This window comes from Danio rerio, chromosome 3 (genome assembly GCF_049306965.1).
Source record: "Danio rerio strain Tuebingen ecotype United States chromosome 3, GRCz12tu, whole genome shotgun sequence".
Lineage (NCBI taxonomy): Eukaryota > Metazoa > Chordata > Actinopteri > Cypriniformes > Danionidae > Danio > Danio rerio.
In genome coordinates this window covers 2,159,542-2,187,500 of record NC_133178.1, presented here as the reverse complement: position 1 = coordinate 2,187,500, position 27,959 = coordinate 2,159,542, and the positions used below count along the sequence as shown (strand labels likewise).

The 27,959-nt window shown below is 40.7% G+C and overlaps 1 protein-coding gene across 3 annotated transcripts in view; it reads left to right on the top strand.

Moving 5' to 3' along the window:
- The window catches only part of zmp:0000000896, a 58,924-nt gene extending 30,965 nt beyond the window's left edge, over window positions 1–27,959 (top strand). For all 3 annotated transcript variants that reach the window (XM_073943834.1, XM_073943835.1, XM_073943833.1), the window contains exons 10-24: window positions 1,771–1,866; window positions 1,992–2,022; window positions 2,214–2,254; window positions 2,340–2,428; window positions 4,745–4,791; window positions 6,668–6,785; window positions 10,548–10,701; window positions 11,879–12,002; window positions 13,952–14,192; window positions 14,363–14,429; window positions 16,358–16,460; window positions 16,775–16,933; window positions 20,781–20,887; window positions 20,962–21,077; window positions 21,418–27,959. In XM_073943834.1, coding sequence (XP_073799935.1) covers window positions 1,771–1,866; window positions 1,992–2,022; window positions 2,214–2,254; window positions 2,340–2,428; window positions 4,745–4,791; window positions 6,668–6,785; window positions 10,548–10,701; window positions 11,879–12,002; window positions 13,952–14,192; window positions 14,363–14,429; window positions 16,358–16,460; window positions 16,775–16,933; window positions 20,781–20,887; window positions 20,962–21,077; window positions 21,418–21,619 — 1,695 coding nt within the window. In that variant the 3' untranslated portion in view covers window positions 21,620–27,959. The remainder of the gene's footprint in view (window positions 1–1,770; window positions 1,867–1,991; window positions 2,023–2,213; window positions 2,255–2,339; window positions 2,429–4,744; window positions 4,792–6,667; window positions 6,786–10,547; window positions 10,702–11,878; window positions 12,003–13,951; window positions 14,193–14,362; window positions 14,430–16,357; window positions 16,461–16,774; window positions 16,934–20,780; window positions 20,888–20,961; window positions 21,078–21,417) is intronic.

Sequence of the window (27,959 nt, the reverse complement as noted above, 5' to 3'; positions counted from 1 at the left end):
CACCCTGCCTGCACTGCGTACATCTGTATACACTACACCCTGCACACTACACACTACACTAGACCGAGAGTGGAGAGAGCCGAGCACACCCTGCCTACACTGCGTACGTCTGTGTACACTACACCCTGCACACTACACACTACACTACACCGAGAGTGGAGAGAGCCGAGCACACCCTGCCTACACTGCGTACGTCTGTATACACTACACCCTGCACACTACACACTACACTAGACCGAGAGTGGAGAGAGTCGAGCACACCCTGCCTGCACTGCGTACGTCTGTGTACACTACACCCTGCACACTACACACTACACACTACACTAGACCGAGAGGTGGAGAGAGCCGAGCACACCCTGCCTGCACTGCGTACGTCTGTATACACTACACCCTGCACACTACACACTACACTAGACCGAGAGTGGAGAGAGCCGAGCACACCCTGCCTACACTGCGTACGTCTGTGTACACTAAACCCTGCACACTACACACTACACTGGACCGAGAGTGGAGAGAGCCGAGCACACCCTGCCTACACTGCGTACGTCTGTGTACACTACACACTGCACACTACACACTACACTAGACCGAGAGTGGAGAGAGCCGAGCACACCCTGCCTACACTGCGTACGTCTGTGTACACTACACCCTGCACACTACACTAGACCGAGAGTGGAGAGAGCCGAGCATACCCTGCCTACACTGCGTACGTCTGTGTACACTACACACTGCACACTACACACTACACTAGACCGAGAGTGGAGAGAGCCGAGCATACCCTGCCTACACTGTGTACGTCTATATACACTACACCCTGCACACTACACACTACACACTACACTAGACCGAGAGTGGAGAGAGTCGAGCACACCCTGCCTACACTGTGTACGTCTATATACACTACACCCTGCACACTACACTAGACCGAGAGTGGAGAGAGTCGAGCACACCCTGCCTACACTGTGTACGTCTATATACACTACACCCTGCACACTACACACTACACACTACACTAGACCGAGAGTGGAGAGAGCCGAGCACACCCTGCCTTCACTGCGTACGTCTGTATACACTACACCCTGCACACTACACACTACACACTACACTAGACCGAGAGTGGAGAGAGCCGAGCACACCCTGCCTACACTGCGTACGTCTGTGTACACTACACCCTGCACACTACACACTACACTAGACCGAGAGTGGAGAGAGCCGAGCACACCCTGCCTACACTGCGTACGTCTGTGTACACTACACACTGCACACTACACACTACACTAGACCGAGAGTGGAGAGAGCCGAGCACACCCTGCCTACACTGCGTACGTCTGTGTACACTACACCCTGCACACTACACTAGACCGAGAGTGGAGAGAGCCGAACACACCCTGCCTACACTGCGTACGTCTGTGTACACTACACCCTGCACACTACACACTACACTAGACCGAGAGTGGAGAGAGCCGAGCACACCCTGCCTGCACTGCGTATGTCTGTGTACACTACACACTGCACACTACACACTACACTAGACCGAGAGTGGAGAGAGCCGAGCACACCCTGCCTACACTGCGTATGACGAATACACTACACACTACATACTGCATACTACATTATTGACCTTATTCTTCATGTGCAGAATAAGATCAGTACTGTTCTATTGTTATTACACATTATTTTACTACACTTTTACTGTTATTATGCTGTAATGAACTGTAATGTACTGCACGTTCATTTACATTGTGTGTTTGTGCGTGTGTTTGTGTGTAGTCTCACCTGTCATTATTCAGTGAGGATCAGTGTTTCGGGCTGTGCTGTTCAGTCGAGCTCAGTCCCAGTCCACTCCCAGTCAGAGCTCATCTAAAGGTCAAAGTTCACACACACACACACACATGCAGACACAAACACATACACACATAAACACACACATATCCACACATACAGACACACATACACGTTTGTTTTCTCATGTTGTTGTTGTGTTTCTGCAGTCTCAAGCTCAGATCTGTGATCAGTCTGAAGGTGAGTGTTTGTGTTGTGTGTTTAATATGATCTTATTGATTTGTCCACGCTATTAGATCAGATGAGAACTGAAGCTGTATTGAGTGATGCTGAATAACAGCACTCTTATCATATGTTGAAGCTGAACGGATGAATGTTAATAGGTTAAATGTGTGTGTACTCTAAGAATCACAGTTGTGTGTTTGTTACAGACTCCTGTGGCTCCAACTCAGAGGAGAACCTGCTCTCACCGGTGAATGAGACTTATATGTTCATAATATAAATGATAAATTCACTATGATGCAGTGGTGATCGTATGTGTGTGTGTGTGTGTGCAGGAGTGTAACGCAGAGAAGGACATCAACAGATTGTCCACTTTTCCCTTTCCTCCCTGTGCAAACTCCATCCACCGCAGAGCAAAAGATGAGTAAGTCAAACATCTTTAACTCTCCATCACAAAACATTTGATCTGACCAATAAGAGTTCTGCTTAGAACTCAGAAAGTGAAACTAGAGAAGAGTTTTAAGATGCTCCACCAAAATCCACCATCACTTGGGAATCTTTAGGAAGTCTTTTGGAAAACATAAGAAACAAGTCGTCCTGGTGTGATGGAGTCTTTAAGAAAAAGACAAGTCAGCCTGGTGTGCAGGAGTCTTTAGGAAAGCATGAGAGTCATGTCAGCCCGGTGTTTTTTGGTAAGCATGAAAGGCAAGTTGTCTTAGTTAAAGTTGCAGGAGTCTTTCAGAAAGCATGAGAGATAAGTCAGTCTGCAGGAGTCTTTCAGAAAGCATGAGAGATAAGTCAGTCTGCAGGAGTCTTTCAGAAAGCTTCAGAGACAAGTCATCTCGGTGTGCAGGAGTCTTTCAGAAAGCTTCAGAGACAAGTCATCTCTGTGTGCAGGAGTCTTTCAGAAAGCATGAGAGATAAGTCAGTCTGCAGGAGTCTTTCAGAAAGCTTCAGAGACAAGTCATCTCTGTGTGCAGGAGTCTTTCAGAAAGCTTCAGAGACAAGTCGTGCGGTGTACAGGAGTCTTTAGGTAAGCATGAGAGACAAGTTGTCCCGGTGTACAGGAGTCTTTCAGAAAGAATGAGAGACAAGTCGTGCGGTGTGCAGGAGTCTTTAGGAAAGAATGAGAGACAAGTCGTGCGGTGTGCAGGAGTCTTTCAGAAAGAATGAGAGACAAGTCGTGCGGTGTGCAGCAGTCTTTCAGAAAGGATGAGAGACAAGTCGTGCGGTGTGCAGCAGTCTTTCAGAAAGAATGAGAGACAAGTCGTGCGGTGTGCAGGAGTCTTTCAGAAAGAATGAGAGACAAGTCGTGCGGTGTGCAGCAGTCTTTCAGAAAGGATGAGAGACAAGTCGTGCGGTGTGCAGCAGTCTTTCAGAAAGAATGAGAGACAAGTCGTCCCGGTGTGCAGGAGTCTTTCAGAAAGAATGAGAGACAAGTTGTGCGGTGTGCAGGAGTCTTTCAGAAAGAATGAGAGACAAGTCGTCCCGGTGTGCAGGAGTCTTTCAGAAAGAATGAGAGACAAGTCGTGCAGTGTGCAGGAGTCTTTAGGAAAGAATGAGAGACAAGTCGTGCGGTGTGCAGGAGTCTTTCAGAAAGAATGAGAGACAAGTCGTGCGGTGTGCAGCAGTCTTTCAGAAAGGATGAGAGACAAGTCGTGCGGTGTGCAGCAGTCTTTCAGAAAGAATGAGAGACAAGTCGTGCGGTGTGCAGGAGTCTTTCAGAAAGAATGAGAGACAAGTCGTGCGGTGTGCAGGAGTCTTTCAGAGAGAATGAGAGACAAGTCGTCCCGGTGTGCAGGAGTCTTTCAGAAAGAATGAGAGACAAGTCGTCCCGGTGTGCAGGAGTCTTTAGGAAAGAATGAGAGATAAGTCGTCCCGGTGTGCAGGAGTCTTTCAGAAAGAATGAGAGACAAGTCGTCCCGGTGTGCAGGAGTCTTTCAGAAAGAATGAGAGATAAGTCGTCCCGGTGTGCAGGAGTCTTTAGGAAAGAATGAGAGACAAGTCGTCCCGGTGTGCAGGAGTCTTTAGGAAAGCATGAGAGACAAATTGTCCTGGTGTGCATGAGTCTTTCAGAAAGAATGAGAGACAAGTCGTCCCGGTGTGCAGGAGTCTTTCAGAAAGAATGAGAGACAAGTCGTCCCGGTGTGCAGGAGTCTTTAGGAAAGAATGAGAGACAAGTCGTCCCGGTGTGCAGGAGTCTTTAGGAAAGCATGAGAGACAAATTGTCCTGGTGTGCATGAGTCTTTCAGAAAGAATGAGAGACAAGTCGTGCGGTGTGCAGGAGTCTTTAGGAAAGAATGAGAGACAAGTCGTGCGGTGTGCAGGAGTCTTTAGGAAAGAATGAGAGACAAGTCGTCCCGGTGTGCAGGAGTCTTTCAGAAAGAATAAGAGACAAGTCGTGCGGTGTGCAGGAGTCTTTAGGAAAGAATGAGAGACAAATTGTCTTGGTGTGCAGGAGTCTTTCAGAAAGAATGAGAGACGAGTCTTCCCTGTGTGCAAGAGTCTTTAGGAAAGCATGAAAGACATGTCATCCCGGTGTGCAGGAGTCCTTCAGTAGGCATAAGAGACTAGTTATTCCAGTGAGCAAGAGTCTTTCAGAAAGCATGAGAGACGAGTTGTCCCGGTGTGCAGGAGTCTTTAGGAAAGCATAAGAGACAAGTCATCCCAGTGTGCAGGCGTCTTTAAGATGTTTTGTGATTCCAGGCTCTGATTCTCTTCTGTCCGTGTGTTTCTGCAGATTTGATCTGAACTCTTGGAGAAGTGATGAGAATGAGGCAAATGCAGGTGCGTGTTTTGTTTCTTCTTTGTTTTAGTTGCCTTCAGTTTGTGTTAAATAATACCGTGTAGCAAACATACACCTGTCCTAACATGTGTGGTAGGCAACAACAATAATATACAGTTGGAGACAATTACTAGAACACTTCAAAATGTTTTTTGATTTTTAGATCTATTACTAATATCTAGGCCCACACGGAATCTGCGCGCGCAGATTTCTGCAGATTTTTAGCCCATCATCATTTCAGTTTATTTTATGAGTAAATGTGTAAATCTGAATTTATTCAGTTTTTATTCAGTAATTTATTACTTTTTATTTCATATATTAAGGTGTTAGTTATCATACTCTGCTCGATACTCCCAAAATAATTCTGCAGAAATCCGCAGATTTTTACCAAACTTTTCCACAGAAATAGCAAAAACACGTCCGCAGATTCCGTCTGGCCCTGCTAATATCATTATTTTGTGTGTTTCTATACATTATTGTTATAAGCTTTTTGTGCATTCATCCTTGTATGTATTTTTTACTGCTGCACATTTATTTGTCTGTAAAGTGCCTTGAGATCGAGATCTTCACGGGACTGAAATTTTAATCTTGCTCCCGCCAGGTTTTATGCCACACACGACTGCTCCCGCCGTAGATTCAGCCTTTGTTCACCCGCTGTCCGACCCCCCATTTTCTTCCTACCCCGACTGTTCCTGCCAAATTTAGATCTGGTTTTCAAAACCTCACGTTAAAATTGCGCACTACAGAAAGAGAGAGATAACAGATAAAAGTGTAGGTTGTGCAAGGATTGTAGGCTAAATGTCAGTTTTGTTTGCCCCTTTATGATGAGACATAAGAGCCTTGTGAAGTGCGGTGAGGTTTGAGGATACTCCAAAGTCAGATTTGCTAACATATCCACTCAATATATTTGCCAACAACCTATTGTGTTGTGAAACCTCAAAAAATATATTTAGACCAAACCAATATTTGATATGTGGATCATGGAGTTGGGGAGGATTTTACATTTATAAAAAATGTGATTTATTTAGGAAAGGAAAGTGCGTCTTTTTGAGCATGTGGGAGTCATTTATTATATCGATTGGCAAATGTGCTGTGCTGTCGCCTCACAGCAAGAAGGTCGCTGGTTTGAGCCTCAGCTGGGTCAGTTGGCGTTTCTGTGTGGAGTTTGCATGTTCTCCCTGCCTTCGCGTGGGTTTCCTCCGGGTGCTTCGGTTTCCCCCACAGTCCAAAGACATGCGGTACAGGTCAATTGGGTAGGCTCAATTGTCCGTAGTGTATGAGTATGTAGGGATATTTCCTAGAGATGGGTTGCAAGTGGAAGGGCATCCGTTGTGTAAAACTGGATAAGTTGGTGGTTCATTCCGCTGTGGCGACCCCAGATTAATAAAGGGACTAAGCCAAAAGAAAATGAATGAATGAATGAATATTATACTCTACAAGCAATAAACAATTGTACTGTACAAAAATTGTGAAATCAAAAATTATTAAACAACAAACAAGTGTCATTTTAAAGGTCTTTTCTGAGGGGTGAGTTTTATGTTTCACCATAAACATTAGCTATGTTTCCATCCAAAGATGCAAATTAAGTTTATGTAAGTGTAAGTTCATCACATGATCACTGAACCTATAACAAAATCATGTGACCTTTTTTTAATGCACATACTGGAATTTGTTTGGTAAAATCGTTTCCATCATAGTTTACGCACATCTTTTCTTATCGAATAAAAGGTTTATCCTAAAGTTATCCAAATGCACGTAAAAATAGGTGGATATAAACGTAGCTAATGTCAGCAGTGAGACGTTTGGTTCATATGCATGTCCTCATGTATGTAGGAATGAGAGTAAAGCTGGTCGTGTCTTGACTTGTGTGTGTTGTAGAGGACACAGATTCTTATCGGATGAGTTCCTGGAGCTCTCTGCCGACTCAGCTCTTTCCTCCAGACGTCATCAATGTGACCCCGATGCTCCCTGTCAAACCCTCGTCCTCCTCTCCACGGTACGAGACCTTCATTTCAGCTTTTAGTCTCAATCTGGCCTGAATTATTGAAACCGCCTTTCCAATGCACACGGCAAGCAACAGACTGGAAGTCAATCATTTCCAATGGAGGGTAGTCTGGGAGTTGTATTGAGTTCTGATTATCTCTGCAAAATTTGGATCCGATTTGAACTGCAGATCCGTTGACATATTTGAACCATATGTGATCATGTGATGTGATGTATTCCAGTGTTGCCCAATCATGTCTGTGTGCGCGAGATCAGGTTTCTTAGTAGTTTTTTGTTATATTTTGTTAGTTTTTGAATCAAAAAAAGTCCATATTAAAAAATAACATATTTCTATTCATAAATGTGTATTAAAAATAGTATTTTTTTTAATGCTGTCTCCACATTCCCTCGAAAGTTTTGAATCGGATTATCAGACATGAGAATCAGCTTCTCCCACTTCTCTCCCATGGTGCATGACAAAATTGAAACTCTGTGCGACTGCCACAAGGGGGCGTATTCACACAATCTTGTCAGAATGTTGTGTGCAGTGGAAAGAGGCATTATACTGCAAAAAATGCTTTTCTTACTTAGATTTTTTGTCTTGTTTCGAGTCCAAACCTAAAAATTGGTATTGGTCTTGGTCTTGTTTTGAGAAATAATATGCCAATATTAAGTTAGTGTTTCCTTAAAACAAGAAAAATAATCTGCCAATGGGGTAAACAATATAATCTTCCGTCAAAAGAAAAAACAAGATTATTTTGCTTACCCCATTGGCAGATTATTTTGCTTGTTTTAAGGAAAAACTAACTTAATATTGGCACATTATTTCTCAAAACAAGACTATGTTTTGCTTGTCTAGAAAATGCTTCTTGATATAAGAAATTTTAGATATTTAGACTACAAACAAGACAAAAAAATCTAAGCAAGAAAAGCATTTTTTGCAAAGTAGAAAAAAGTTCAGTTGCCATAATTCTGAGCAGTGAGTCAGAGCTCTTTATCTTCAGTATTACTCAGACAAAATAACATGCTATAAATCTTCTTATACTCTGTTGCTGTTGAATACTTGATTCTTATTGGCTGATGATCACTCTAAGGTGATTGGTTATTGTCAGCTAAAGTTGTTCCGGCAGGTTTTGAGTGCATTACAGCTCAGTATCACTCCACTGAATGATTAGAGTTATTACACAGCTACAGCAGTCGTAAAAAACACATCAGAACACAACAGAAGGCTTTGGAGGAGATGAACATTTTTAGGTGTTGTTTGATATCATTGATCCTGCTTTAGCCATGATATGGAAGTAAAATTCCTTCATTAGTACACCACACTAAAAGTATAGAAGATAGCAACTTTACATTTTTTAATCAGTTTTAGTACACAACGTATCTACAGAAGAGTCAAGCTTTAAATAGGAACATAATCAAAACTCTTTGGTCGTTTGTTGAGTGAGATGCTAATGGTCTAATCTGATTCAATGATCTATGCTAAGCTAAGCTAAGAGAGATCCTGGAGATCAACTGAATAGAGTTAAAAATGGTAAAACTCAACTGTTTAACTCAAGGAGAGCTGAAAAATGCAACATTATGAAGCTGCAGGGCCCGGAGACCAAACCGCACGCTCAAACCTGCTCGCTCAGACGGCTAGACCTGCACTTCCAGACATTCACAGTGCCACCTGCTGTTTGAAAGATCGACTAACCTGAATTCAGCTGCTTATAAATTGTAACTTGTAAACTATTTGTCTACTATAAAATATTACGCTATGATTGAACACATTATTATACAAAATATTAAACATACTAGATTTTGATTTGATGCATTAATTCTGTTGTATTTTTATTAATTGTATTTGTAAATAGATATTATTCAGTTACTTTAATATTTTCAGACATTTGTTGTTGTTTTTTTAAACCATTAAGGATTTATCACTGTTTCATAATGAGTTGAGGAAATGAATATTATCTTCATATACAATAAATTTCTTCACATACAATAATTTATAATATTAGGAGTAATTTAAAAAAAAAGTCATCAGGCTGTAAAAAATGCAGAGAAAAATGGTGAAAATAATAATTGGAGTATTGATTATTTTTTACGTAGAAAATAACATTAAATAAAATAAATGCTTTGCATTCTTGTTGGGGAGATTTTTCATTTCTCGAGCAAAAAACTGGAAATATCTGCAGCATTTGGTGCACTGCATTAGTGTTGGCCCCCCTTTTTGAATTGTAATAGCAATCTGGGAAAAAATACACAAGTCACAAGCTAATTATTTTTGCTTTAACCTAAGAGAGCTCATATTGTAAATTCTATTCAGAATAACTGATATTGTGATTTCCAAAAAAACGTATTTGTAATCATTACAGGACTTATTAATAATTGATAAACTGTTATTGTGTTACTGTTATTGTCTTGGGTAGCACTTTCAGATAGATAATACAGATGTACAGTAGACCTACATAGCACTAAAATATGTTACAAGCAATAATTGCATTATATATTATACATGTTATTTTAACATTTTTACTTTAAGGTTTTTTATTTCGCCTGAAAACATTGCTATAAAAGTGTCCCAAAATGGTGCAATAACACCGATAATAAGAGCAAGCTGTAAATACCATAAACTAATGCTATCTTTTGACATTAATTTTGATCAAATCGAACACTGAAATAATTGTTTTTAGTGTAATATTTTACGACACATTGATTTATGCCATAAAACTTGGTCATTTTCAGGAATCGCTTAAATAATCAATAACCTTATTCTGGCGTTTCTGATGTTGCTGCTTGCTAGAAAGTGCTGGTCTGAGCGTGCAGTTCGGTCTCCGTACCTGCTGCTTCCCCAGACCCAACAGCAGGTGGCACTGTCTGAGAAAACAATAGGTCTGGAAGTGCAGGTCTGTGCGCGCAGGTCTGAGCGTGCAGTTGGGTCTCCGGGCCTGCAGCTTCACCTTTCTCTTTTTTTTTTCAGATCAAGACCCTCAAAAAAGTTATATTTTTGCAAATGCAGTTAATCTATCTGCCTGAATCTTTTAAAATTATTTTGGAATTTTTAGATTTTATGCTGTGTTCACACCAGACATGTTCAATATTCGCGCGTCAATAGACGTGTGAACATTTTGAGTTTACTCGCTTCATTTGTGCTTAAAATTTATTTCACAATAGACGTGGATTTGCGTCATGGGCAGGGCTTCTTTCTGTCCTGTGACTGTAGCTTCATTTGCTAAATGGCTAACAGGGAATTTATTGACAAAATACCTGTTCATGTGCTTTAGGAAGGCTCATAAACAGCTTCGATTCATTTAGAGTCTTGGCTGATAGAGGTGTTAACCTATACTGGTCTCACAGTTTGGTTCGGTTACAATTATCATGCCATCGATTCAGTTCAATTCGATATCTCGGTGCATCACGGTACATTGACGGTGCTTTCCATACACAGTGTTGTATTTTGTGGGGAGGCTATAACAAGCTGTCTGTATAAACATACACACACACGCCAAGCGTGCTCACTCGGGAGTGATATTGTGAGACTGCCCACTGAGTATTAGTATTAGTATTGAGTATTAGTCGACTGTCTGCTTAATATCTGCGGATTCTGCTCCTTCAACAGACATTTAACTGACTATAAGAAACTTTTCAGGTACATGTCAACTTACACTAACCTAACAGTCTACTTTGTATGTAGATGCAATGCAACCTGAATTCAACAAACGGACCATCAAAATAAAGCGTAACCATAATTTTTCTGTTGTGTTTTCTTCTGTTGTGTTTTTCTCAGGTCAGTGTCGCTCTCCTCGTCCCCCAGAAGCCTCAGCCTGGCACAGGACATCACTATAGTTGGGGGAAACCGCAGCGGTGTGTTCGTGCAAACGGTGAAGAAGGGCTCCACCGCTGAGGCCTGCGGCCTGAGGGAGGGCACTGAACTGCTGGAGGTCAGACACCACAAACGAACTGCTTCATATTAGTAATCAAACAAGTTTTGGTGTATTTACAGAAGGAAATTTATAAAGTGTCTTCAAGGAACATAGTCTTTACTTAATATTAGAAAAGAAAAATAATATATATACAGTTGAAGTCAGAATTTTTCGCCCCCCCTTTGAATTTTTTCTTCTTTTTAACATATTTTCCAAATTATGTTGAACAGATTCAGGAAATTTTCACAGTATGTCTGATAATATTTTTTCTTCTGGTGAAAGTCTTATTTGTTTTATTTTTGCTAGAATAAAAGCAGTTTTTAATTTTTTGAACACCATTTTAGAGTCAAAATTATTAGCCCCTTTAAGCTATATTTGTTTTCAATAGTCTACAGAACAAACCATCGTTATACAATAACTTGCCTAATTACCCTAACCTGCCTAGTCAACCTAATTACCCTAGTGTAGCCTTTAAATGTCACTTTAAGCTGTATAGAAGTGTCTTGAAGAATATCTAGTCTAATATTATTTACTGTCATCATGTCAAAGAGAAAATAAATCAGTTATTAGAGATGAGTTATTAAAACTATTATGTTTAGAAATGTGTTGAAAACATCTTCTCTCCGTTAAACAGAAATTGATGAAAAAATAAACAAGCAGTCTAATAATTCAGGGGGGCTAATAATTCTGCTTTTGACTGTATATATACGAAGTCAGAATTATTCGCCCCCCTTTGAAATTTTATTTTCTTGTTTAAATATTTCTCAAATGATGTTGAACAGATTCAGGAAATGTTCACAGTATGTCTGATAATATTTTTTCTTCTGGAGAAAGTCTTATTTGTTTTATTCGGCTAGAATAAAAGCAGTTTTATTTATTTATTTTTTAACATTTTAAGGTCAATATTATTAGCCCCTTTAAGCTACTTTTTTCAATAGTCTACCGAAGAAACCAGCATTAAACAATAACTTGCCTAATTACTCTAACCTGCCTAGTTAATAAGATAAGATAACATTTAGTAAAATGAATTGAATATGCATTCAGTAGAGTTCACAGTGAAGCGCTCATAAAGATCAAAATCTTCCATCTAGAGATGATGTATTTCTAGGACACTTGTGTGTGTGTGTGTGTGTGTGTGTAATGATTAATGATGTTTCTCTGGCTTTTTTTGTGTGTGTGTGTGTGTGTGTGTCAGCTGGATCAGGTGTTGTTCGGTGACGGTCGTGTGTGTCTCAATCAGTGTACGGCGGAAGTGGCTCATTTCTCTCTGCAGTGGTGGACTGAACCAAACTCACTCAAACACACACACAATCCAGACGGTGAGTGAGCACACACACACACACACACACACACACACACACACACACACACACACACACACACACACACACACACACCAACATCAACTCTGTCTGCTCACTTCATTACAAAAAAATATCACAGCTTACATATACAGCTTAGGTCAGAATTCATTCACGAATGATTTTTGTTGTTGTTCAAATGTTTCCCAAATGATGTTGAACAGATTCAGGAATTGTTCGCAGTATTTCCTCTAATATTTTTTCTTCTGGAGAAACTCTTGTTTGTTTTCTTTCAGCTAGAATAAAAGCAGTTTTTCATTAAAAAACTATTTAAGGTCAACATTATTAGCCCCTTAAGCTATATTTGTTATGAGTAGGTCCACACAGAATCTGCAAGCGCAGAATTCTGCTGACTTTTAGCCCATCATTGATTCTGTTTATCTACTTGTGTGTAAATTCATATTTATTCAGTTTTTAAATTAATCAATATTATTATTGCGAATATGTTTTATTTACAATACAGTTTGTATAGTAATATTTTCTGTCTTTTAGTAGAGATATTATATGAGACTTGCTTTGTTTACCAAATATAGTAGATCTAATTTAATTTGCATTGTAAACATTAAATACAAGTTAAAAAGGGTTATTTTTTAAGTTATAAAGGGTTTTATTTCATATATTATTAAGGTTTTAGATATAATTCTCCCAAAATAAATCAGCTTAAATCCTCAGATTTCTACCAAATTCTGCACAGAAATAGCAAAAAATATCCGCAGATTCCGTCTGGCCCTAGTTATAAGCAATTATGTGTTGCTTTACTTAATTGTATAAATAATAAATGAACTTTGGTGTCACGGTAGCACGATTGCAACCCAGGCTCATTCTAAAAAACGTAGTCCCACGGACGTTCCCTGGAGGTACGTATTTTTTTGCAGATTTTGTTTCCGCGAGAGGCCGCTGTGTGCGCTTTTTCGCTTCTCAAATGTCTCTTGCGAGTGCCGTTCGCGTCCGCGCTGTTCTCGTGTAAACCCACAAGAGGTCGCTGTCGAATGACCGTCTGTCTGACTGACTGACTGAATGATTGACTGGGCGACTGGCCAATCGACTGACCCACCCTCCTCCTTCCCTAAACCCAACCTATTTTACCGATTGACCCGCCCACCCACTTACTTCCCTAAACCCAACTGACTATTAACAAAAGCCGTCCAGAAAAAGAAAAACCCTGGTCTGATTTGACCACGTTTTTGGATTTTACTAAATTCTCACCCGGTTGTTCAGTCGTTCGCTTTATTTTTTGGATTCTGTTTTTGTCTTACCTGATTTCTGGAACCGCTCTTTCCCGGACTCGAACCCGGTCGTCGTCGTCATGGTCAGCTCCTCTCTGCATACACGTCGAGCTAACTGGACAAACTGCTTGCGGCAGGAAAGCCCTCCACACGGAGGTAAGCGGTCAGCCAAAGTGCCAAAAGGAGCGCCGTCACACGGCTCCATAGCAATCGCTTAAATAATGAAATGCAGCCATACGTACCTCCGACTACATAATTCGCAGTCTCCAAAAACGTTCACCGGACTACGTTTTCAGAATGAGCCTGGTTTGCAAGATTGCCTCATAGCAAGAAGGTCACTGGTTTGAGTTCCAACTGGGTCAGTTGGCATTGTTCTCCTCGTGTTGGCGTGGGTTTCCTCCAGGTGCTCTGGTTTCCCATACAGTCCAAACACATGCACTACAGGTGAAATGGGTAGGCTAAATTGGCCGTAGTGTTTGTGTGCAAATGCAAGAGTTTATGTTGGGTTGCGGCTGGAAGGGCATCCGCTGTGTAAAACATATGCTGGTTAAGTTGGAGGTTCATTCTGCTGTGGTGACCCCTGATTAATAAAGGGACTAAGCTGAAATGAATGAATGAATGAATTCTGATGTTGATGATTGATTAGCATGTGTTTCAGTATCTCTCCTCTCCTTTCTTCAGGTTATTCTCGTTTAATGGCTGAACTCTCGTCTCCATCTTTCGTCGGCGCCGACTCCTTCTATGTGCGTGTGAACCTTGACCTCAGTTCCCATGGGGATCCGCCGTGTCTCTGTGTCCAGTGTGATGATGTGCTGCACGTCACCGACACGCGATACAACGGGAAATACCAGTGGCGCTGCGCTCGCGTGGACAAACACACGGGGGCGCCACTGCAGACTGGAGCTGTGCCGAACTATAACAGGTGCATCACACACATACCACACACGCACACACACACACACACGCACACACACACACACACACACACACACACGCACGCACGCACGCACACATAGACTTCAACAGGCACATCACACACAAACACACACAATTGAAACACTTGACAATGTTAAAGGTGTTCTTCTGGTTCAGGGCTCAGCAGCTGCTGTTGGTGAGGCTGCGCACAATGGCCATTGAACAGAATCAGTACAGGATGAAGGTGACTGTTGATAGCTGTCTGTCTTTCTGTTTGTCTGTCTGTCTGTCAGTCTTTATGTCTCTGTGTATCTATCTATTTTCTATCTGTTTGTCTGTCTGTGTCTGTCTGTTGTTCTTCCTCTCTGTCTGTCTCTGTTTTTTTTGTCTGTCTGTTGTTCTTCTTGTCTGTCTGTGTTTCTGTTTCTGTCTGTCTGTCTGTCTGTTGTTCGATCTGTCTGTCTGTCTGTCTGTCTGTTGTTCCGTCTGTCTGTTGTTCGTTCTGTCTGTGTTTGTCTATTGTTCTGTCGTTCTTTCTGTCTGTCTGTCTAACTGTTTGTTGTTCTGTCTATCTGTAGCTCTTTCTCTCTGTCTGTCTGTCTGTTGTTCTTTCTGTCTGTCTGTCTAACTGTTTGTTGTTCTGTCTATCTGTAGCTCTTTCTCTCTGTCTGTCTGTCTGTTGTTTTTTCTGTCTGTCTCTGTTGTTTTTTCTGTCTGTCTGTCTGTCTGTATCTCTTGTTGTCTGTTGTTATTTCTGTCTGTCTGTCTGTCTGTCTGTATCTCTGTTTGTCTGTTGTTATTTCTGTCTGTCTGTCTGTATCTCTTGTTGTCTGTTGTTATTTCTGTCTGTCTGTCTGTCTGTATCTCTTGTTGTCTGTTGTTATTTCTGTCTGTCTGTCTGTCTGTATCTCTGTTTGTCTGTTGTTATTTCTGTCTGTCTGTCTGTCTGTATCTCTGTTTGTCTGTTGTTATTTCTGTCTGTCTGTCTGTCTGTATCTCTGTTTGTCTGTTGTTCTTTCTGTCTGTATGTCTTTTTGTCTGTCTGTTGTTCCTTCTGTGTGACTGTCTGTGTGTCTATCTGCCTTTCTGTCAGTTGTTCTTTCTGTCTGTCTATTGTTCTGTCTGTCTGTTGTTTTGTCTGTCTTTGTCTGTCTGTCTGTTGTTCCTTCTGTCTGTCTGTCTGTCTGTCTGTCTGTCTGTCTGTCTGTTGTTCTGTCTGTCTGTCTTTTGTTTTTTCTGTCTGTCTGTCTGTTCTTCTGCCTGTTGTCTTTCTGTCTGTCTGTCTGTTGTTCTGTCTGTTGTTCTGTCTTTCTGCCTGTCTGTATGTTGTTCCTTCTGTCTGTCTGTCTGTTGTTCTGTCTGTCTGTCTTTTGTTTTTTCTGTCTGTCTGTTCTTCTGCCTGTTGTCTTTCTGTCTGTCTGCCTGCCTGTCTGTTGTTCTTTCTGTCTGTCCATGTTTCTGTCTGATTGTTTTTTTTCTGTCTGTCTCTCTGTCTGTGTTTCTGTCTGTCTGTCTGTCCATCTGTCTTTGTGTCTGTTTGTTTTTATGTCTGTCTGACGATCTGTCACTCTTTCTTGTTTGTCTGTCTGAATATCTGTGTGTTGTTTTTCCTGTTTGTCTGTCTGTCTGTGTTTCTGTCTGTTGTTCTGTCTGTCTGCCTCTGTCTGTTTTTCTGGTTGTCAGTCTTTCTGTTTGTCTGTGTTTCTGTCTCTTGTCTGTCTGTATGCCTGTCTATCTCTGTCAATCTTTCTGTCTGTTTTTCCGTCTCTTTCTCTCTGTTTTTCTTTTTGTTTGTCTTTCTTTCTAGCCTGTAATTACTGTCTGTCTGTTATCAATCTGTGTGTAATTATTATTTGTCTGTTTGCTTCTCTGTCAATACACATTTCTGCTCACATACCTGTCTGTCTTTACCTGTCTGATATACCCGTCTGTCTGTCTGTTGTTATGTGTCTCTGGATCTGTCTGTAGGTACCCATTTATTTGTGTTTGTCTGTGATAACCCTCTGACAGTCTCTGGCTGCAGAGAGATGTCTGTATGTCTCACAGATACTGAGTTGTGTGCTTTCTGTCTGTCTGGATACCTCGTCTGTTTGTCATTTTGCCTGTAGATACACATTCATTTGTTAATATTTGTCTGTCTCTCTCTCACACGTTGTTGTTTTGTGTCTGTAGTTCAGCAGGAAAAACCCAGAGCGTGTTCGGCTCATTAAAGCCGTCGCGTCAGACTATCGCTCCATTGGCTCATCCAATCCAGTGCTCTACACACTCAGCAACCGTAAGCCCCGCCCACTTATGCATTCATCCAATCAGAGAGAATATCCTGTGTGTGTCTGTGTATACCTGTTTTTGTGACTTATCAGGACACAAATGTGTATAATGATAGGGGTATGACACAGGTATTAGAGGAAGGTATTGGATTATGAGGAAATTACTGATCAAGAATCATCCTACAGAAAGTAAAACTGCTATTTACTTTGAGGGATGGGATTAGAGATATGGTTGGGGGGAGGGCCATTGAAAATACAGTTTGTACAGTATTAAAACTATGTAATGTCCTCATAATTCACAAAAACGAGGCTTTGTGTGCAGGTCATGAGGAGCAGCTGATCCCATTCAGTCTGGTTCAGATGGTTGAGGTCTCCAGCAAGCGTCCGGTGGTGTTTTCTCCGTCTCTGCTGTCTTGCGGGATCATCGAGCGGCTAATGCAGCCTGCCGAATCCGGCCAGGACTTCGACATCTGCCATCCAGGTACAGCTCCGCTAATATAGGACAGCAAAACTCATACAGCTGCTGGAAATCCTTGACAACACTTGAATTTTAATCGAGGGTTTTCAAGGTTTGAAAAGGGCATAGAGTAGCACGGTGGCTCAGTGGGTAGCACTGTGGCCTCACAGCAAGAAGGTCACTGGTTCGAGTCTCGGCTGGGTCTGTTGGCTTTTTTGTGCGGAGTTTGCATGTTGGCGTCACGGTGGCGCAGTGAGTAGCACTATTGCTTTAAAGCAAGAAGGTCACTTTTTCAAGCCTCATCTGGGTCAGTTGGCATTTCTGTGTGGAGTTTGCATGTTCTCCCCGTGTTGCCGCGGGTTTCCTCTGGGTACTCCGGTTTCCCCCACAACTCCAAAGGCATGTGCTTTAGGTAAATTGGGTAGGCTAAATTGTCCGTAGTTCATGTGTGTGAATGAGAGTGTATGGATGTTTCCCAGTGATGGGTTGCAGCTGGAAGGGCATCCGCTGTGTAAGACATATGCTGGATAAGTTGCTCTTTCATTCCACTGTGACGACCCCTGATTAATAAAGAGACTAAGCCGAAAAGAAAATGAATGAATGGGTTTGCATGTTCTCCCCGTGTTGGCGTGGGTTTCCTTCGGGTCCAAACACATGCGCTATAGGTGAATTGGATGAACCAAATTGACTGTTGTGAATGTAGTATATTTACTGTATCTTGGCCTCTTGATGATGAATCGCTTGTGGTATCCCTCTCTTTTTAGATTCAAGCATCTGCTAAATAATTAAATTTAAATAAAATAGTCATGAAGTATTGAATAATGCTAAAATATCTCTACATTTTCAGATGGAATTTGTACTATCGGCTTCTAAAATCTTTGCTTTTTCAAACAGATAATAATAGCTATACAGTTTGCGGTAATACTGAACAATTTTACACTATTTGGCAACGCACTGTCGTATTTAACAAAAAAATGGTTCTAGATGAAAAAGCTGTCTATTTCTGACCTATTTTCCTCATTTCTGGCTTAGTTGGAAAATATGGATGTTTATTTGTGTTTTTGTCACGATGCGGTGATGAGACGAGGACAAAAGGTAGGATTCAAGTGCAATTTTAATTATATAGTCTTCGTGAAGTCTTACAAGGTATCAAATAAACAAGAGAAACTCATACAAGACTTGGGCTTTGGAACATCAATACAACAAAACGTCCCATGGTTACATTCATTCTTCCATGGCGGGGCGCCACACCAAAATGCATCCCGCCACGGCTACATTCCAGCTTCCCATTCAAAACATTCAGTCATTGTTGTTGTTGTTGTTTTTAATAGTGGGTTATAATCGCACCAAAAGGCATTAAAAGGTTAGTGAATTTAACAGAGCAAATTTTTTTGTAATTGTAGTCGTGCTGTTGTAACCCTGCCGGTCCTACGCTACCCAACCCGCTCCGAGCTGGTATCAAACCAGCGACCTTCCGCATAGGAGTCGGGTGCTCTACCAAGGAGGCTAAAGACCATGACCTCTAGCATTTGTCGCCAGAGCACCTTTAGAGGTCAGAGGAGTGAGGTTTACCTGCACAGCACACACTAGCTGGCCTCCGTTACACTGTCACGGTTTGTTGACAAGGACGGAGACAACAAGGGGTCCGTTCTTCGTACGTGGATTACTCAGTTAGCTGGATTTGGATGTTGACGATTTGACACGATCCAGGATCGTTTCGTTCTTCAAAGCTGATCCGAGAGTTGTTGTCATGGCAACAGATCTGCTAGGTCAAACCTGATCGGGAGCAGGCTCAATTCATATAAACAGGATTAGATTGGCTCAGTTCAAGCAAAGATAATACAGAAAGTATGTACCGAGTTCTGATATTTTCTTACAGTAAAAGTTATATACACTTGGGAAAATAGTAAATATTTTTTAACTATATATATAAAAGTTATAGTTATTAATAAAATAAATAAAGTTATACATATTAATAAAACTTATGCAATCTGCACCCTCGAAATGAAAGTACAAAGACTGCCACCTGGTGTTGCAAAGAGAAAACTTATTGATATGAACTTTTTAGATCGCTTTAGTACAAATTGTGTACAATAGAATTGCACAATATGTGACTTTTTTTTAAAAGCAATAATACATTTATGCAGTCATAAACATGTTTTGGCAGTTAATATGCCAGTGATTTGATGCTTCACAAAAGTTGCAGACGCCTTTAACAATATCAAAATGCTTTTGGAAACAACCAGTTATTCTTTACACCGATTAAAAAACGGTTACTATAATAAAGAAAATCTTTTCTAAATGAAGAACTAAATACATTGATTTGCATTGAAATACATGATGAATACTCTTGTCTTGACAAATGAAAGTGTAAAGCCTGCAGCTCACAACAAATGTGAAGTTACTGCGTGTCATATTTAACAAGCCGTTTACTGCTAATTTTATGTAAATTTGCTCACATGGATAATTGAATATTAATCAGATGATGTCATTACGCTGCTGTGCCGTCAGCCAATCGTTGCATTGCTGATCATGATTTCGAGGATCGATAGATCTGTCCTTCACAACAAACGCAGCGATCTCAGATCAGTTCATCCAGATATTCTAATCTGATTCGCGAACTTGTTTGAAGAACCAAATTAGCGAGAGATCAGTTATCAAGATTAAAATATCCAGGATCTGCCAAATCATCTTAGATCATTTAAGCGAGGTACGAAGAACGGACCCAAGGTGTAGATCCAAATGCAGTTTGATGATGGTAATGTGCGGTGACAGAAAGATCAAGAAATCCAAAAATCAAAGTGACAAAATAACAAGAAATAAACAAAACAAGGAACTATGACAGATAACTACAAACAAGACTCAAGGACTATGGCAGGATACAAGAAACTTCTCAGAACAACATACCAAACACGACGAACTAACAAACAATGGAGAAATAGCTGTATATGTAGTCCAAGAAATCAACAGGAAAACGGAGACAGCTGTGTATTGCAAATCAGTATAGATGGAAGACCGGGTGTGTGCTCGAAGGAATGGATGGACTTGTAGTTCTTGGCAGCTGTATTTCACCCTCTGAGTTCATCTCGAACTCATCTCGAACCTCTGGTGGACACATACAGACATGACAGTGCTGTGAGTTATTTGTTTAACTCCTACGTAAATTGCGGTTGGTCTGAAAACTGATCCAATTGGTCCACCGTTTTTATGTTAATAAATTGAAAAAGGACTGGGTGTGTTTATTTCCCCAATATGACGGCATATACAGCAAGGTATCTGTACTTTTACTCAAGTATGGTTTTCAGGTACTCTTTACACCTCTGATGGAAATGGAGTCCGCTGTGTGCAAAGCGTAATTTAGGAAGTCGTAGTTCGTTAAAGGTCTGTGGTTCATGTGCGATCTTTCCCAACATGGATCTCTGGCTGTCATGACAGTTTTATTTGCTACTGCTGTACTTCCCTCATATATTTATTTTATACTGTTACAGCCCAATATGTGCTACTTTTCTAAACAATGTTATCTTATTTATCTCATTACTACTATTTGGGTTTCTGCTACAGTTTAGTTTGTTATATTTACTTTAATTCCTATTGTAGTTTCTGTCCTAAATACTGTTTTTTGATGCAGGAATTCGTAAAAATTGTACTGTTTAATTAAGAGAGGAAAAACTCATTCTGTTTTCTGCTGATCGATTGGAACAATAGACACCTTACACTCTTTATATTTGATAATGCCAGTTATTATTGATATAATATTGATAATTTAATAACTCTCTGACTGATATGTTTTTTTTTCTAAAAGTCTGGATGCTCTTACCTCTTCATGATGTCAGGAATTATTCACGTTTTATGAATCGTTGTTGTTGTACAGAGCAACTGGAGAATGCCGTGCGCCAGGATAAAAGTGTGTTCCTCTTGGACTCCACTGATCAGCCACTGGGAATCAAAATACAGAGTATTCAAGAGGTTATTAAGCAGGTATATAACACACAGACACACACACATATATACACACAGAGTCATATCTATGCTTAAACCATGTGTGTTTTCAGGACAAACACTGCCTGCTTCAGCTGGGCTTGAATCATGTGGAGAATCTCCTGAAGCAGAGCATCTATCCCATAATAATCCACATCAAACCCAAAGACAAGAAGGGACGCAAGTTCAGGTGTGCAGTTATTAATGTTATTATTTTTTAGGGGTGTAATGATATTTGAATGAAGCAGAAAAACACCCCAGCAAGCACTTTTTTATGTTTAATAATGTCTATTAGACATCTAAGCACAAACGTATTGGCTAAAACAAGGATTGGGCTGTCCGTGAAATATCTAAAAGATGTCTAAGAATAGCTCAAAATTATAGGTCCCTTTAAATATAAAAAAACTAAATAGAAATGTGTAAACTAAACTAAAACTAAGCTATAATGAACAGCAGATTTTAAAATCTTCAGAGGCATCCCAGTGCTGGTGTGTCTTAATTTCCCCTGTATGTGTGTGTGTTTGTTTCAGGAAGCTGTTGTCAGGCCACAGAGAGGAGGACCTGATGGAGGCCAGTCAGATGGAGGAGCTGCAGCTGGAGACTCTTCCTCTGATGTTCAGTGCGGTGGAGCCCAATACATGGAACAGCACAGACGAGCTGCTGGCTGTCATACGCAGCACCATCCTCAGCCAGCAGAGGGCGGTGGTGTGGCTGGAGCAGGAGCGACTCTAGTACACACACACACACACACACACACACACGGTTTCTCTCCACTTTAAGGCCCTGTTCACAAACACGGGTATTTTCAAAACGGCACTTTTTTTCTACATGGTTTCTCCATTTGTCCATGCGAAATTAAATCAAGTATCCTATCAAAAGAAGTAGTTCAGTAGTTCAACAAGTTGAGTTATAGAAACTGCATCTGTGCGCACAGAAAAACAATGGTAATAACAAGAGGGAAATAAGTGAAATGATTGGTGTAGGAGAGGACATTTTTGTGCCTTTCTTTCTTTTCTTTCTTTCCCTTTATTTATAGAGCATTTTCACACAACCTATCCAAAGTGCTGTAAAATCAGCAAAGAACCAAAAGGTATGAGAGTTAAACCAAGAATCACTGCCATAACAATAGTGTTACGACCACAAATGTCTAGGGCTGAGGTTGAACATAAAAGTTAAAGAAAATAAATAAATAAACAGTTAACAGGTTTATGATTTAAATGACCTTAAAGAGATCTTCAGCATTTACATGAGTGGCTGCAAGACAATCATTTGACTATTAATGTTAAGAAAACAGAGTGTGTGTACTTTTATTCACCTAGGAGAAAATTATCTTTTATTTTATTTTCTTGTCGGCTTAGTCCCTTTAATAATCTGGGGTCGCCACAGTGCAATGAACCGCCAACTTATCCAGCAAGTTTTTACGCAGCGGATGCCCCTCCAGCCACAACCCATCTCTGGGAAACATTCACATACACTCATTCACACACACACTCATACACCATGGACAATTTAGCCTACCCAATTCACCTGTACCACGTCTTTGGACTGTGGGGGAAACCGGAGCAACTGGAGGAAACCCACGCAACTGCAGGGAGAACATGCAAACTCCACACAGAAACGCCAACTGAGCCGAGGCTCGAATCAGCGACCTTCTTGCCGTGAGGCGAACGTGCTACCCACTGCGTCGCCTCTCCTCACTTTCCATTGTACCCACATATCAATATTCAGGAATCAGTCTAGACTCTCAACTCTCTTATTGTAACCATGTGCAAAATGTTTATAAAAAGCTGAAACAAAAGTTATTTGTTTATGGCAAAATTAGGACAAATTTGTCTTCTTCTGTTTCAGAAACTTATCTGCATGCCATAATCTTGTCTACCTTGTCTTACGGTTTGCCTGTTTGGTCTCTCACAACAAACGATATCTTGGAGCCAATAGCTAGACTGTACAATAGGGCCTATAAGATCCACAACAGACTTTCTGGATGGACACATCACTGTTTTGCTCCATCACTTTCTAAAGCTTTAACATTTCAAAACTACATTATGAACACGGGTATTAAACTGTACTATCAAATTTAAAATAGCGCTACCTCAGCAGCCCTTTGTGCTTTGGTACCAAAACTCAACACAAGGACTGATCGTTCCACCAGATCTGTAACAAATGGATGTTTGCCAGTACCGGCTTTTAAACATTGTTATGGACAGAGATCTTTCTGTTTTCACAAAAGTCTGGAATGAGATCCCACATCATCTCAAAACAATACCAACACTGAGACTGTTTAAAAAAATGCCATGCTCGTCTTCTGATGGTCAACTATCGCTGTAGCCACTGAGATAGTAGCCTGCTTTTCTCTATTTTATATGATTGGTGATTGTTTGTACTGTGTTGATGGATGAGATGTCTGTCATTTTATTTTCTGAAGAGCAGGAGAGAAGGGTCTGAATGCAGACCTGGTGCAGTGCAATCTGAGCTGCATCCAATCCTTTTTATGAGCTCACCTAACCCCACCCCTAACCATCACAGTGACATCACTCACTCCATTTGAGTGCATTGTGTCTGACATTGCATCGCTGAGTGATGCAATCTCAGCTTGCATCATAAAGGCTGCATCCAGATACTATTGGAGCAGGAACCTGCTGAAAAACAGCATTCATACGGGGTCAGACTCGATTATCTTTTAATCTTTTCCTGTTTAATCATTATAAATAAATAAATAAAGGTTATTTTATTGTGAGAAGGCGAAAAAAAAGTTTTTATTTACAAGAAAACAAAGAATGAGCACTAACACCCCATTCACATGGGGCGTCAGTGTCAACGCTTCCCATTCACTTTAAATGGGTGACGTCAGGCGTTGTCTAACTGCATTGCAGATCCGTTGGCACCGCTTCAGAGGCATTGCTCGCTGCAGAAGTTGGAACTAGCTCAATTTTTCAAGCGCTGACAGAAGCGTCAGCCAATCAGATCGCTGTATCAAATACACCAGCTCTGACAGTGGCCTATTGCTGACTGAATTTCATTGGCTGACGCTTCTATGATGATCGCTTCAGCCCCAACTTCAGACACGCCTTCAGTCAAGCGTTGACGCTGAAACCCCGTGTGAATGGGGCGTAACAAAAATAGCTTCAGGACTGAGCAAGGCCAAAATAATAAACAATACATCAGCTAACTCCAACCCGAAGATAACTCACCCACTGAACCAACAGAAATGCAGAAAATGAATTACAAATACCCTTACTCCTTAACTAAACCAAAAACAGGAGAAAAGGTCAGTTCACAGTAAATGGTTCAGCTTTCAGACTTTTTTATACAATGTATACGTGTGTGACAGTCACAACAAGGAGGGGAAAGGAAAAAGGTGGAGAGCCCCTTAAAGTTCACAATTTAAGATCAAGAAGAAAAGCACTACAACAGGCTTTAAACAAGAACGGCACATTCTTTGAAAGCTCTCCGTCTCTCCTCCTGCGATCTGACTCCATCAGTCTCCTTTTCAAAAGAGACGCAACACGTCCAATTAAGGCAGAGCGACCTGGAAACAGGAGCGGGACAGAAAGAGAGAGAGAAAAAGAGAGACACACACAGCGGCACAGAAACAACCAACCAATACGCTCTAGCATAACAATAAGTACAAAATGTGTATCCTCACAGTCTGGTGCTCAATGAAGTACTGGATCATGTCAAATTTGTAGTGGACATGCCCGCGCTAGTGGTTGTTGCTAGAAATAAGAACCAAATTGTATTCAATTTAAATTACTCATTACAATGTGTGTTACTTATATTTACACCTACCACAACCCTAAACCCAACCTCACAGTTATTAACATCTATACCAACCCTAAGCACAACATAAAAGTTATTAACGTCTACACCAAACTCAAATCTAAAACCAACTGCACAGTTATTAAGGACTACACCATCCCCAACCCTCAGTTATTAACATCTACACAATCCTAAACCCAAGCCCACGAATATTAACATGTACACCTACCCCATCCCTAAACCTACCCATCAGTTATTAATGCTTAAACCTACTCCAACTCTAAACCTCACAGTTTTAAAGGACTACACCAACCCCAACCCTCAGTTATTAACATCTACACCTACCCCAACCTCACAGTTTATGATGTCTACACCGACTACAACTCTAAATTTCACCTCACAGTTATGAACATCTACACCAAGGATCAATAAACTTGTTCCTCGAAGTCCATTGTCCTGCAGATTTTAGCTCCAACCCAAACACACCTGAACAAGCTAATCAAGGTCTTAAGCTGTGACACACTTGAGTTTGTGTGCAAAATTCTGTCGTACGGCGCTGCGAAGAGGGGCGGGATTAAACAAGATGATTAGATATTAAAAAATGCAAGCGATTGCTCCATGTTTTAAATTTCTGTTCAGAGAGGTCATGTTTTGATCCTTGATTGGTCTCACAGTCAAGTGATGCGATTTCGCAAGTCAGAATTCACCAAGCTTGAACTTTGCACCGCAGCAACCTGCCAAACTTGACGCATGACCCTGCGTTACTGGTCTGACACATTCCCCAACGTCTATAGGGAGAAAAGTCAAGTGTGAGCGCAGCTTTACTAGGTATACTTGAAACACCCAGGCAGGCGTGTTGAGGCAAGTTGGAGCTAAACCCTGCAGGGCAACGGACGTCCAGGAACAAGAATGGTGATCCCTGAACTAACCTACCCCTACCCTAAAAATCAACCTCAGTTATTAACATCTAAACCTACCCAACCCTAAACCCAACCACAGTTATCAACGTCTCACCTACCTCAACCTTAAACCCAACCACACAGTCATTAGCGCCTACACCTACCCCAACCTCAACGTCATTACCATATACACCTACCCCAACCTCACAGTTATTGAGGTCTACAGGTCTACACCTCAATCTTAAACCCAACCTCACAATTATTAACATCTACACCTACCCTAACTCTGAACCCAACCACACAGTTATTAACATCTACTCCCACTTCAACCCTAAACCCAACCCTCACAGTTATTAATGTCTACACCAGGCGTGTCCAAACTCGGTGCTGTTGGGCAGATGTCCTGATTAAAATAGCTCCAACTTGCTTCAACACACCTGTCAGGATATTTCCAGTATATCTAGTAAGAGCTTGATTAGCTGGTTCGGGTGTGTTTGATTAGGGTTGGAGCTAAACTCTCCAGAACACCAGCCATGCAGGTACAAGTTTGGTCACCCCTGGTCTACAACTACCCCAACCCTAAACCCAACCACACAGTTATTAATGTCTAAATCCATCCACTCCAACCCTACCCTCAGTTATTAACATCTAGACCTACCCCAAACCCAATCTCACAGTTATTAACGTCTACACCTACCCCAAACCTCAGTTATTAATGTCTACGCCTTCCCCAATCCTAAACACAACCATCTATCCCAACAGTCACAGTAACATGGACATTACAGTGTCCACTACATATTGGACCTGATCCAGTGTCAACATGCTACAGACTGCAGCAAAGACATCTAGTTCTGATAGATGTTGGCAGATCGTCTCATAGAAAGACTTTATTACCTTTCCCATTTATTGTGCCTTTAATGTCAAAATCGGAATGCAAACAATTCTTAATGCTCGTGCATAATGCTTAAACTTCACATTTTTTTGGAGATGCTTTTCAGCATTCACACCCGGGCTACACAATACATCTCAAAATGATTATTATCACTATAATAGTATATACAATACATGTATTGCAGACATCTGTGATAAATAAAATTAGGCATTGGTTATCTAAATTTGACTAATCAGATGATGGCTTCCTATCTTTAGCCCCACCTCCACAACAGTTGCTTTTCTGCTATTGGCTAAAGTGACCCAACCTGAAATAAAAATTAATGGGCAGAGTCGAGAGGAAAGACGTAAAATGACAAAAGACAATTAAATTCAAATATCTGCTATGATCACTCAATCATAGTGTTTTTAAAGACTAACACCACACAGTTTTTTTTTTTTGTCTGAATTAGAATGTTAGAAAAAAATATTGTTTATTTTAATATCATTAAATAAATAAGATTAAATACATGAAAATAGCATTTGTCTAGGGAAATTAATACGCTAAGAAATGTTATAGCAATACTCAACATGACACATATTTTCCCAGTATTGTACACCCCTTGTTCATACCCAAGCGATTTTTAACTGGCGATGAACAGTGAATGTGTAAAGACACTCCCTAACACTTTAAACTTCCCGACACAAAAGAAATCACCCTCACACTTTGTGTATTTTGGTGTATACTTTTCCTCCTCATGGGGTATATGCCAAGCTAGTGTGTTTCCCATACTGATAAACTTCCAGTGACCTGTTATTGGGAGTTTTCCATTTCATACAGTTCCTTTTACAGCATCAATGTTGTAATGTTACTCGAATACATTAAGTTAAACAGACTTTGGCATTCATTTAGTTCAGAGATGTCCAAACTCAGTCCTGGAGGTCCGATGCCCTGCATAGTTTAGCTCCAACACCCCTGCCTGGAAATTTCTAGTATACCTAGAAAGAGCTTGATAAGCCAATTCAGATGCGTTTAATTGGGGTTGGAAATTAGATATTTAAGACATCGGCCCTCCAGGACTGAGTTTGGACACCCGATTTTAGTTGCTCAAGCGTAAAAAAAAATAATAATAAATTTGCTCACACGACTGTCAGAATCGGCAGACTAGTGCAGAAGCTACATTGAATATAGTGGGGTAAAAAATGCTGGCATTCAATTAACCGGAAACATTTAACCCAAGTTACTGACAAATTAAAAGTCCTATTAGCATGCTTCGACATATACCCTATTTTATCCTCCACTACATCACACAGAAACCTTTCATTTACCCGAAAAAGACACAAGTTTAGAGTAAATAGGTGACTGGAAATCACTGCATCACATTCTTTGTTAAATTAACTATTGGATGTCAGTGATTGGTTTTTATTTTCAATGCATTTCTAATTCCATTTAGTTCTTAAATTTCTCTTTGGTCTATACTTCAACCTTTAAATACTTCATAATGTGAATCCTTTACTATGAAAATAAACTGACAGTACTTTGA